General features: G+C 58.1%; 4 protein-coding genes across 4 annotated transcripts; 1 reads left to right on the plus strand and 3 right to left on the minus strand.

The window, feature by feature from the left end:
• Window positions 1-273: 273 nt before the first annotated feature.
• On the minus strand, window positions 274-2,240 carry P884DRAFT_257371 (2-nitropropane dioxygenase). Its single transcript, XM_069441143.1, has one exon. The coding sequence runs from the start codon at window positions 1,842-1,844 to the stop codon at window positions 726-728; it is 1,119 nt and encodes a 372-aa protein (XP_069299367.1). The 5' UTR covers window positions 1,845-2,240; the 3' UTR covers window positions 274-725.
• A 294-nt stretch (window positions 2,241-2,534) lies between these two features.
• P884DRAFT_257372 (uncharacterized protein) lies at window positions 2,535-4,164 on the minus strand. Its single transcript, XM_069441144.1, has one exon. The coding sequence runs from the start codon at window positions 3,908-3,910 to the stop codon at window positions 2,861-2,863; it is 1,050 nt and encodes a 349-aa protein (XP_069299368.1). The 5' UTR covers window positions 3,911-4,164; the 3' UTR covers window positions 2,535-2,860.
• Window positions 4,165-5,698: 1,534 nt separating this feature from the next.
• P884DRAFT_195901 (myosin-like coiled-coil protein-domain-containing protein) lies at window positions 5,699-7,469 on the minus strand (the record flags this gene model as incomplete). The annotated part of the gene is made up of 5 exons (XM_069437941.1): window positions 5,699-6,190; window positions 6,247-6,490; window positions 6,541-6,689; window positions 6,760-7,031; window positions 7,175-7,469. The coding sequence occupies 5 exons, from the start codon at window positions 7,467-7,469 to the stop codon at window positions 5,699-5,701; spliced, it is 1,452 nt and encodes a 483-aa protein (XP_069299369.1).
• A 975-nt stretch (window positions 7,470-8,444) lies between these two features.
• Window positions 8,445-11,543, plus strand: P884DRAFT_298311 (Metalloenzyme, LuxS/M16 peptidase-like protein; the record flags this gene model as incomplete). Its single annotated transcript, XM_069444591.1, has 2 exons — window positions 8,445-8,731; window positions 8,798-11,543. The coding sequence occupies 2 exons, from the start codon at window positions 8,445-8,447 to the stop codon at window positions 11,541-11,543; spliced, it is 3,033 nt and encodes a 1,010-aa protein (XP_069299370.1).
• Between the last annotated feature and the right edge of the window lie 527 nt (window positions 11,544-12,070).

Raw genomic sequence — 12,070 nt, forward strand, 5'->3', positions numbered from 1 at the left:
CAAACGTACAATGAGTTTTGGTTCCCTCTGAGACCGAATCCATTCCAAAGTCCTGGATAAGCTTGTTTTGTGCACATCGTCCACCTTCTGTCTCCGTTCTCCCTGTTTCCGGACTGACAAGGAGAGCAGAATGTAGGCAGTTGGCCCAATGCGGTTGTCATTGTGTCAGGCCAACTTGGCAGTCTCGCTCTCATCCGGTTGCTCGTGATTTCAGAGGCTGAACTTCCCGGCCTATGCCTCGATGTGGCACTCTGTCGCCTCTCTCAGCCCCAGCCTCGTGCATGCTTGTAACTTCCTTGTCTGGCGGTCCCATTCCCGTATCAGGGAGACGCCGCTGGCATTGCCGTGGTGACGATGATACAATGTACTGTGCTCACGGCAACCTTGTGGGATGACGTTCTCCTTGTCACGTCTTTTCTCGTGTTCGCTCTCTGCTCCCGTTTCCGGGAACTGAGAGCATTGGAGTATTCGGCAATGGTGGACAGAAGGGTGAATTATATGCTTGCCCCGGTCGCTCCAACCCATCGACGTAGCCTACTGGATGACAATCGAATAAAAAGGGGACCCTTGATGAGGTGCGGAAGCCAAATGTTGGTTTGGGCTGTCCGAAGGAGGAGGACGCGACAACTCGACAGGACAATAGACTCTCTCTCTCCATGTCCGAGATGCCACAAGTTACACTGCGACCCCCTTTTGGCGCTATCGGAAAGTCGACATATTACATATTACAACTTGCTCGCCTTCCCCCCGTTCAGATATACATTGGCCAGCTTGAGCATCTCGACCGCCTCGGCCACCATCTCGTCGACAATCTCCCCCGCCGGCTGGATCTTTGTGATGGCGCCGGCGACCTGGCCCATGAGGTGCGGCATGTCGACCTCGTTGCCCTGGTCGAGGTCGTGCTCGAGGGGCACTATGCCCTTGCTGCACAGCTCCCGGATCTTGTCGGGCTGGGCGTGCCACTTGCGGATGTAGTCGTTGGTCTTCATCCGCAGGGGGCGGCCGCTGATGACGAGGGTCCGCTCCGTGTCCTCGAAGCCGCAGCTCACGACGGCCTCCTTGTGCTGGTCGCTGCAGCCGGCCTCGACGCTGGCGACGAAGCGCGTGCCGACCCAGACGCCGACCGCGCCCTGCATCAGCGAGCTGGCCAGCCCGCGGCCGTCGGAGATGCCCCCCGCGGCCAGGACGAGCGCCGGCCGGTCCCCGCCCAGCAGCCTGGGCCGGTACCGCTTGGCCACGTCCACGACGGCGGGGATCAGCACGCTGTTGGCCACGTCCCCCGTGTGCCCGCCGCCCTCGCCGCCCTGGGCGCAGACCATGTCGACGCCGAGGTCGAGCGCCTTGACGGCGTGCTTGGGGTGCCCGACCATGTTCATGACGAGGACCCCCGCGGCGTGCAGGCGGTCGATGACGCGGCGCGGGGGCACGCCGACGGCGCTCACGAACAGGCGGGCGCCCGACTCGATCGTGATGTCGACGAGCTCGTCCAGCCGGCCCCCCGTGTAGTCGTGGTTCGTCTTGCGCGCCGACCCGCCCACCTGGGGCAGCGCCAGGTCGATGCCGAACGGCAGGTCCGGCGACCGCAGGTGCGCCTTGAGGTCCGCCACGATCTCGCGCAGCTGCTCCGGCGTGTACATGAAGCCCCCGATGACGCCCAGCCCGCCCGCGTTGGACACGGCCGCGGCCAGCCGCCCGTTAGACACGCGCGCCATGCCGGCCAGCAGGATCGGGTGACGGATCCCCAGGAGGGTCGTCAGAGGGGTGGTGATGGGACCCGTGGCCGTGGTGGTGGTGGTGGTGGTGGTGGTGGTCGTCGTCGTCGTCGTCTTCGTGGGTGTGGCCATTATTATTATTTTCTTTTCTTTTCTTTTCTTTTCTTTTCTTTTTTTTTTCTTTTTTTTTGATGGTTAATGAGGCAAGGTTGGTGGTGGTGAACGGCCTGCCGAGTGGGGAGTTGGAGGTAGAAGGAGCGGGAGAAGTAGTAAGGGGAGTAGGATAGGAGGAGGAGAAGTAAGCGGATATGATAGTGCGAGGGCGGGCGCCGTGTAACTACCAGTTGTGGAAGCACGGAGACATAGATGGTGAGGTTGGCACGGTGTCTTCGGATGAGACTGGGAATAGGAGGAGGGGGGGGGAAGAAGAACACCCGGGGAGGCGAGATCAGGAACAAAGGACAAAAATATAGTAAGAAATAAAAAGAAAAGAAAAACACAAAATCAAACCATCAAATCCAGCAAGACTCGAGACCTACTTCTCTCACACCTCTCCCGGGGATCCGAACTTCACTCCCTTCGACGACTGGAATGATAATCCCTGCGCTCCACTGAGTGGAGCCAGGGGAACCGGTACCTGGGGAGCCAAGATGCGGGGAGCGGGGAGGAGCCGAGGCATCTGGGACGGTGGCTTGACCGGAGCTGTGGCATCTGCCACTGGTATCTGCAGCTGAACTGCATCCATCATCATAAAAGGTACCGCGGTACCGCGACACTGCGTAAATATTAGGGTAGGCAACTTCCATGCCTTAGGTTGAAACAAGTATGTATGTACATACATACAATGCAGTACGTACCAAGGTCGCGTATGCCCGTGATCAGGAAGAATAACCGTGAGCATCAATCCATCATAGCCATGTTCATGAGTTGCATCTCCTAGACCATCAACACCGGGATATCAAACCGAGCCTAAAACCACCACCAAAAGCAGAGGGTCCAACTCCGTTGCCGTCATACCGTATATATAACCTTGAGTCTCGTGATAGCTGGGGACAAAAGGCCCATCTCCCGTAATGTCGTCCATCGAGTGGCTGCCGGCATTTTAATCCGGACTTCTCGTATTATACATTGTCGTCTGAAAGCTGTCATCACTGACCAAAGCGAGGTGGCCGGGTTGGCACAGAGGTGCTCTCGGCCTGCAGCTCTCCGTCCGTCTTGTTCGTCTGTGGAGGTGCGGGTTCCGGAGTCGCCGCGGATGGTGGTGGCTTGACTTCTTGGACCTCTTCCAGCCCGGCATCGTCAGCCGCAGACTCGGCTACTTCGGTGCCAATCCGTCCCGGAGGGCGCCGGCACTCGGCATCCTGCGCGTCTCCGTTCGCCTCGCCAACCGATTCCGGGACGTAGGCGTCGTCCGTTTTCAAGCCTCGCTCCCTCGCCAATTGCGAGGCAGCCCTCCGCCGCCGCTCAATCTCTTCGGCTTCCTCCCTCTCGGCCTGCTCCTCTTCCCGACGGAGGTCCTCGAGCGACGGGACCTGTGGGTCGTCTTCGTTGTCGTCGTTGTCGCCGTCGCCGTCGCCGTCGTAGCCCAGTTCCTGTACAGGAGATACCGGGTTGCTGTCCCACTTGGTCTCGTCCGGCGTATTGGCTGACGATATCGTGGTCCGCGACACTGTTCTCGACAGGCCCTTGTCCCTGTTCCTGTCCCTATCCTTGCCCCTCTCATCTGTCCGCTTCCCCTTGCTGCTGCGCGTCTTTGTGCTGCCTCGGTCATCCACACGCTCCAACGCCACGGTAAACTCGTCGTCTAGCGGCACCGCATCCTCGTCTCCTTCCCCATCGCTGGGGAACAGATCCCCCCTCGACCGGTACGAGCTCGACGTGTCCCCGGAATTAGTCGTGTCACTCCTCGGCCGCTTCCCCTTCTGCCCCGTCGTCGCGGCTTCCTCATTGCTGCTCCCCAACAGCGGCTCTTGCTCGTCGCCCCTTTCCGTGCCTAGATGATGATGATGATGATGATGATGTCCATGCCCTCCGGGATGCTCCCTCAGGTTCGCCGCTGATGGCTTGTACCGCAGGCTCCCCATGATCTTGAAGGGCAGCCTTCCCAGGAACCCCAGCGGCGCCGTCCTCGGGATGACGTTCGGATCCTCCTCCCCCGAAACCTTTCTCCTCACCCCGCCCCTCGTGCCGTAGCTCATCCCCCTCTTGCGCCTGGGCTGGTCCACCACATCCCCTGTCCCGCCTATCCCTCCTCCGCCGGCCCCGAGCCGGCTCCTGTGCCCCGACCCGGCAAGCAGCCGATCCCAGTCGCCGCCCAAGATCCCCCCACCGCGCCGACTGCCGGCCCCGGCGCCCCGATCCAGGAGCCCGTCATCGTCATCCTGGTCCTCGGCCAACTGCTCCGCGATGAACAAGTCCTCCTCCCAGTCGTCGTAGAAATCGAAGCTGTACTCGGGCCGCGACAGGAGGCCGCGCCCTCCGCCGACGCTCCGGCGGGACCCGCGGGCGCCGCGGTCCCGCTCACGCGCGCGGCGCGCCCGCTCCTCGCGGTCGCCCAGGCAGATTGCCGTGCACGAGTCGACGGCGCCCGCGAGCGACGACAGACACGGCTGGACGTACCGGTGGCCGAAGGCCCAGATGCCCGCGGCGGCATCCGACGTGACGGTCTCGGTCGTCTGTGAGAGCTGGTTCCACGTTTGGCGGAGGCGGGGGTCCTGGATGAAGGCCATAAGTATCGTGCTGTGCTCCTCTGTATCTTTTCCTTTTCTATTCCTTTTTCCCCCACCCCCGTCTTTTTTTTCTTCTTCTCACTTGTGCCCTCTCCTTCCCGAGTCTTCAGTTGAAGGGATACCAGCCAGGGTTTTGGTTTGGCTATGGCGCGGTGCAAATTGAAAACGGAAGCCGATGATGACTGAGTAGCAGAGCTGGCGCTGGCGCGGATCGCAGCGTCTTAGATTGAGAGGGGAGGGGCATCCGGTGTAACCAAGCGTTTCGACGTTGAGTATTGGGCGACCGTGTGTGCGTATTTGTGTCAAGACGTCGGTGTCCGCTTTAAGGGCATCGAGTTTCCATCGAGTCAAGGAATAGATAAGAGGAGACCGCTCGTTGTGGCGGTTCAAAGACGCAACGGAAACGGAGGATGCGGCTTGATCGGGTACGTATCCGTAATGTAATGTGCAGAGAGCTTCACTTGGCGTAATAGAGCAATTGGCGCTGCGCACCAAGAACGTCGCGCGGATCAGACAACAAGACAGGAGATGGAGATGGCGAAAGGTTCGTCGCGCAATTGCTTGATGCAGTCGTGGGTCAACGTTACCCGCTCGCGACTTGCCGCAGGTTTTCACCTGCTGCCCTCCATTCTTGGATGGATGAAGTCGGCAAACTGGGAAGCAGGCCACGCCGTCTCGACTTGTTGCCGCCACTTTCATGATGGATTGATGCATAACCGGGCTTCGGTCTGGGGAAGCCCCGCTATACGGACGATCCCTACCTGCATTGAGAAGGCGGACCACGCTGCCGTGTCCGAGGCCCCCGTTAGTTGATTAATCCGTACAGTATATGGATTACATCCGTATACTCCGTACACCAGCAGAAAACCTCCCCCCCCCCCCCCCCCATGAGATCACCGCAAGCGCTACTCTACATGCAACGGGCAGTGAGACGCGACCGTGCGAATTGCAAAGGACGTGCGCGAACGCGGGAGCGGCAAGAATTGCAAAAACGAAAATAATACTATAATACTGAATCAACGCTATATAGGAGCGATACTCGCTGGTTATACAGCCCGTGATGATTGATCGGGGCCCGCGACGCCGACCGAGTGCTCATGATCCAGGCCGTCGGGATCTTCGCAGAAATCGGGCGGCGGCCTTAGGAGGCTTGTCCCAGGGGGCTGCGTATGCGGTCAACACACGCAGCGTGCGGCGTCGCACCCACAGCCGGATCACCACGTCGTCGTCATCTGGCTTCTTCTTCTTCTTCCGATCCTAACGGTGACCGTTGGTAGTTGCGGCAACCGGGGCAGGCGGTGCCGGGCCGTACGGCTGGGGCTGTTGTTGCTGGTGATGGAGCTCGTCCTCCGTCTCGTCGTCGTACTCGTCTTCCTCGTCGCTAACCTCCTCGTCTTCACCTTCATCGTACTCGTCGTCCTCGTACTCGCTCTCGTCCCCTTCCACGGATCCTTCCGCGTACCCGTTCTCCACCGTGCCCGTCATCCCCTGCGGGATGCCCCGGCCTTGCTGCTGCATCTGCTTGATGATGCCGTTGAGCTTCTCGAGCTTCTTCTTCAACTCCTCAATCTCGGCCAGGTTCTTGTTACGCTCCTCCGCCATCTTGAGGATGTTGCCATTCACCTGGTCGTGCTTCCGCTTAAGGTTCTCGTTCTCGCGCTCCAGCCGTTTCGTCTTCTTGGACATGTCTTCCATTTCTTTCCGGAACGTCATGAACAGATCGTTGCTGTTGTTGAGTGTATCCTCGACCTGTGCCCGCGCGTCAGTTCTGAGCGCTAGAGCCCATGACAGTGGACGAGACAGACCTGTTTGAACTTATCTACGTAGACGTTGAGCTGTTGCCTCAGTTCAGCCTCTGTTTTGGAGAAGGTCTGCACCTGTGCATTGAGCTGCCTCGACCGCGCCAGCTCCGCCTCGTAGTTCTTCTTCTCCCGCTCGTACCGAGCGAGGTTGTACTGGACCTCGAGCTCCTTGGTGCGCATCTGCGAGTGGAAGTGCAGCTCTCGGAGTTCGTACTGATCGATAAATGACTTGAAGCGCTGCGCAAATCTGTAGATCGTGAGTCGCAAACTCAAGAGACCATCAAGGGGGAAACGGACAACTCCTCTATCTCCATGTCGACCACCTGCTTGCGCGGGTTGTCTTTTTCCTCTTGGTAGTCGTCCATGCGCCGGAGGAGGCCCGAGTATCGCTCGTCCCAGGTGTTCTGGCTCCTGATCTGCGTGTCGGACAGCGTCTTGTTCTCGTTCTGTTCACGCCGTTCCGTCAGAATACTTGCGCTGCTTAGAATCCGCCCTGTTCCGAAATGGGGAGCGCACCTTGAGCTTGTTGTTCTCTTTTTGAAGCTCCCGACAAAGCTTCTCCAGCTTCTCCTTGAGAGACACCGTCTTGTTAAGCTCGTTCCTGCTGTTGTCCTTGTCCTTCTGCAGCTGGTCTCCGCGCTTCTTGTTCTTGATACTCTCCCGTTCGTGACGTTTCATATCCGAGAGAAGGTCGGAGCATCGTTTCGTAAGGTGCTCGATCTTTTGCAAGTCGCTCATCTTGGAAGTCTGATTATGCAGCTCCCGGTTCGCCTTCCTGACCTCCCTCTCTGCCACCAGTCAGTGGGCAAGTTCCAGAATACACCCTCCTTTCCGCGGCATTTTTTTAGGGGGGTATTTGTCGCCAACGACAAGCAGGTTGGCACCAAACATAAATCGTCTCCGCCCATGTTAAATAAAGAATTGCACCCACCTATTTCAGCCTCCTGGTCTTTCTCGCCGGCCGCATCGAGTTCCAGCTGCGAAATTCTTTGCGCAATCAGCTTTGACGCTTCGGTCGGCTCGGGCGCCTTCTTTTGTTTGCCCTTCTTCCCGGAAGCAGCAGCGGGCGGTGCCGGAGCGGGACGATTTTCATTGCCAGCAGCGTGATTCCCATTCGCTTGGCCTGCGTCGGGCGTCGGTTGGTTCGGGGTTCCGTTCGCCACGGGTGTCGCAGGTCGCGGTGCCGGAGTCGCCGAAGCCATCGTGGTGGTTTCAGCCGAGGACATCGACGGGTACAGGCTAAGTAGAAGAGATTGGTGAGCACAGGTGTGACGCTGTGGGGGACTCTGCAACCCCGTACCGTTTTGATATTCGGCCTTGGTTGCGGCGATGTGGCCTGCGCGCGGGAGAGTGCAGTGGGTAGTCGCCCTGGTCGTCCCCGTCGTTCCGGGGATCCCTTACGGTCCTCTACGATCGGAGGGCGAAGGGTCGGGGGGGGGGGGCACTTGCGGGTCACTTAATCAAGCAGACGGCGGCAGGGACCGACTTGCGTCCTGATGCACACATGCGGGACCGAACGCACACTATCGATGCTTCGCAAGCGGGAAGTGCTCGGATGCGCACTGCTGTGCCGTATGCCCCGTCTCCGTTCGGGCAAGGGTCCCGGTGGTTGATGGGATGGTGGTGGCAGGGTTGCACGAAATGCTGGTTGTTGAGCAGGCCGAGCAACTGCAGAGATTGCTCCTGTCTCCAGAATGTCGTCGCAGTTGCATTAGCCTCGTCCAGTCTGGGAATCCTTGGGACCGCTGCTAAAACTCAGGTGTGGAGCACCAATTCGCGGCGGGACAAGAGTATCGGGACGTTAACCCGCTGAATCATCACCTAGGTACGGAGTAGCACCCACGCCGCTGCGAGGTTGTGCGAGTCAGGCCCTGTAACTAACAGCAAGCGGTGCTTGTCAGTTAGGAAGGTACCTCCAGATGCCGCAGCGTCGACGCCCAATCTTCGGTGCTTCCATAACACGCAGACGGTTCCACTTCCCGACCAAACCGTGCCGGCCAAAATTCCAGCCTTTCGCCGGCTTATTAGTTCGATTCCATCCGATTCTCCACCATTCAAGTTTTTGACTTCGTTCGTGGAGCACCTTGAACACGTCCGTGGTCGACAAGTTTGCGCTCCCATGCCGACCACACATAGCGGCATCAACTCGACCTCAAGTTGGTGACGAGTTGCCATTAACTCTGTCCTCTTCGTCCCACAAGATGCTTCGGGGCACGGCCAAACGGGCCGCAAAAGCCGTCACCGACCTCTCCCAGTATCCCAAGATCGGCGAGAAGCTCCATGGCTTCACTCTTTTGCGTACGAAGCATGTTCCGGAGCTCGAGTTGACCGCCCTACACCTGCGCCACGACAAGACCGGCGCCGAACACCTGCACATTGCGCGCGACGACAGCAACAATGTCTTCTCGATCGGCTTCAAAACGAACCCCCCGGACGACACGGGGGTGCCACACATCCTTGAACACACCACGTTGTGTGGTAGTGAGAAGTGCGTTTTGTCCCGTGTTGAATGCAAGCTCTCTTTCGAAGCGCGCGCTAACCTCCTCTCTCCCAGGTACCCGATTCGGGATCCCTTCTTCAAGATGCTGCCGCGCACGCTGTCCAATTTCATGAACGCGTTCACCGCCTCCGACCACACTTTTTACCCTTTCGCCACGACCAATGCCCAGGACTTCAAAAACCTCATGTCCGTGTATCTCGACGCGACCCTAAGGCCGTTGTTGAAGGAGTCCGATTTCACCCAAGAAGGGTGGCGCATCGGTCCCGAGAATCCTCAGGCGATTACGGCTGGAGCTGAAGTCACACCAGAAGACCGGAAGCTCGTCTTTAAGGGCGTCGTGTACAACGAGATGAAGGGTCAAATGTCGGACGCCGGCTATCTGTTCTATATCCGGTTCCAAGACCACATTTTCCCGGACATCAACAACTCGGGCGGCGATCCTCAGAAAATTACCGACTTGACGTACGAACAGCTCAAGAAATTCCATGCCGAGCACTACCACCCAAGCAACGCCAAGGTCTTCACCTATGGCGATATGCCGCTGGCTGACCATCTGAAGGAGATTGATGCCCAGCTTGGCGCTTTCGAGAGGATTCGCGGCGACATGACCATCCATCGTCCCATCGATCTCAGCAGCGGCCCACGGGAAGTGCGGCTGCAAGGTCCTGTCGACCCTCTGGTCGACTTGAACAAGCAGTTCAAGACATCCGTGTCATGGATTCTTGGAGACACGTCGAACGTCGTCGAGTCGTTCTCTCTGGCGTTAATCTCTGCCCTGCTGACGGATGGCTACGGTTCGCCATTGTATAAGGGACTCATCGAGACTGGCCTTGGCACTGACTGGAGTCCCAACACGGGCTACGACAGCTCGGCTAAGGTCGGAATCTTCTCAGTTGGGTTGACGGGCGTGGCAGAGGCAGATGTTCCCAAGCTGAAGCCTACCGTGCAGAATATTCTCCGCGGCGTTCGGGATAAGGGCTTCGATCGATCCAAGATTGACGGTTACCTGCATCAACTCGAGCTGAGCCTCAAGCACAAAACGGCCAACTTTGGCATGTCCCTTCTGCACCGGCTCAAGCCGAAATGGTTTGCCGGCGTGGATCCGTTTGACTCGCTTGCTTGGAACGACACGCTCGCTGCCTTTGAGGCCGAGTACGCCAAGGGAGGATACCTCGAAAGCTTGATGGAGAAATACTTGATGAACGACAACACCCTGACATTCACCATGGCTCCATCCGCCGAGTACGTGCAGGAGCTTGCCCAGGAGGAGGAGGCTCGCCTCCAGACCAAAATTTCCAAGGCCGTTGAAGCTGCAGGAAGCGAGGAGCAAGCTCGGGCTGCGCTCGAACAGCGTGAGTTGGCTTTATTGGCCGAGCAGAGCAAGTCCAACACCGAGGACCTAAGCTGCCTGCCCAGCGTTCATGTTCAGGATATCCCGCGCCGGAAGGAGCCATTGGTGCTGCAGAGCGAGACCGTGGGTGAGGTCGAGCTCCAATTGCGCCAGGCGCCTACTAATGGGTTGACCTACTTCCGGGCGATCAGCACGCTGGAAAACCTGCCCGATGAACTCCGATCTCTTATCCCCCTCTTCACCGACTCAATAATGCGCCTAGGTACTAAGGATATGACGATGGAACAGCTTGAGGACCTCATCAAGCTGAAAACTGGCGGAATTTCTGTCGGCTACCACTCGGCATCAAGACCTACAGATTTCACTCAAGCAAAAGAGGGGCTTAGCTTTTCTGGAATGGCCCTTGATCGCCATGTGCCAGTCATGTTCGATCTCCTGCGCAAGCTGGTTGTGGAGACGAATTTCGATAGCCCGGAGGCCGCCCAGCAAATCCGTCAGCTTCTCCAAGCGACTGCCGATGGTGTCGTCAACGATATCGCGTCATCCGGCCATGCTTATGCTCGGAGAGCTGCGGAAGCCGGTTTGACGTGGGACGCTTTCGTCAGGGAGCAAGTCAGCGGCTTGTCCCAGGTGAAGTTGGTCACCAACCTCGCCAGTCGACCCGAGTCAGATCTCCTGGAAGATGTCATTGGGAAGCTGAAGTTGATTCAGCAGTTTGCCTTTGCGGGCTCCATGAGAGTTGCGATTACTTGCGATGCCGCTAGCGTTGCCGACAACACCGCTGCCCTCTCAAGATTTCTGGACTCGCTCCCGTCCCATACCGCCAACTTCCCAACGCGCCAGGGCCGGGACTTTTCACGGAACATCAAGTCATTCTACCCTCTGCCGTACCAGGTATACTATGGTGCATTGGCGTTGCCAACCGTGTCCTACACGTCGCCCGACAATGCCCCTCTTCAAATTCTATCCTCGCTCTTGACCCACAAACACCTGCACCACGAGATCCGCGAAAAGGGCGGCGCCTACGGCGGTGGCGCATACTCTCGCGCTATCGATGGCATTTTTGGGTTCTACTCTTATCGTGACCCGAACCCGGTAAACACCATCAAGATCATGCGGAACGCCGGTCGGTGGGCTGTCGACAAGAAGTGGTCTGACCGCGACCTCGAAGACGCCAAAATCTCGGTATTCCAGGGGGTTGACGCGCCTCGGGCTGTCAACGAAGAAGGCATGAGCAATTTCGTTTACGGAATCACCGAGGAGATGAAGCAGACACGCCGCGAACAGCTTCTGGATGTTACCAAGGACCAGGTTCGGGAAGTTGCGCAGAAGTACATCGTCGATGCGTTGGCCCAAGGGTCCGAACGGCTGGTCTTCCTAGGCGAGAAGCGCGATTTTGTCGACAAGTCCTGGACGATCAACGAGATGAACATCAACGGGTCCGCTTAAACGAAGCCGACTCCCGATCGACGACTATCTAGCCGCTAGTCGCCATGTATTCTATCATATGTACAACACATGTCGATGATACCCTTCTCTAATCGTCAGGCCCGGCCGCAGGGCGGGATCCTGCAGCACTACCACCAAATCAGGACCCTATGTCTCCGTAGTGACCGAAATGGGCATCACACTGCGTGCCGTCCCACTATTCCCATCGCCTTCCTACTTCCCTTCCCTCCCATACAGCGTCGAATACGATACGTCTCACCGCTTCGGCTTTATAGCTCTGAGACCACTGCACGGCGCGAGAGCAAGAACCCAGGCACACAGGTCTAGCACCGGTCCTGGACTCGTTTTATCAGAGCCGCTTTCCTCAGCTTTGGATTTGCGGACTAGAGAACAGAGGACATGTTGTGTTTTGGTCTCCAGTGCATGCCTTGTCGCGATCCAGGTAAAACCTCCCCGGTTGATCAATGTACATCATGTACCTCCATCCTGGAGGTACATTATCGAGCCGACTGGCCCCCGATCGGCTT

This window comes from Thermothelomyces heterothallicus (assembly GCF_042370625.1).
Source record: "Thermothelomyces heterothallicus CBS 202.75 unplaced genomic scaffold P884_scaffold_6, whole genome shotgun sequence".
NCBI lineage: Eukaryota > Fungi > Ascomycota > Sordariomycetes > Sordariales > Chaetomiaceae > Thermothelomyces > Thermothelomyces heterothallicus.

Excerpts from the sequence above, each read along its gene's own strand:
- P884DRAFT_257371 (XM_069441143.1), bottom strand. The coding sequence starts at position 1,844 with ATGGCCACACCCACGAAGACGACGACGACGACGACCACCACCACCACC.
- P884DRAFT_257372 (XM_069441144.1), bottom strand. The coding sequence starts at position 3,910 with ATGAGCTACGGCACGAGGGGCGGGGTGAGGAGAAAGGTTTCGGGGGAG.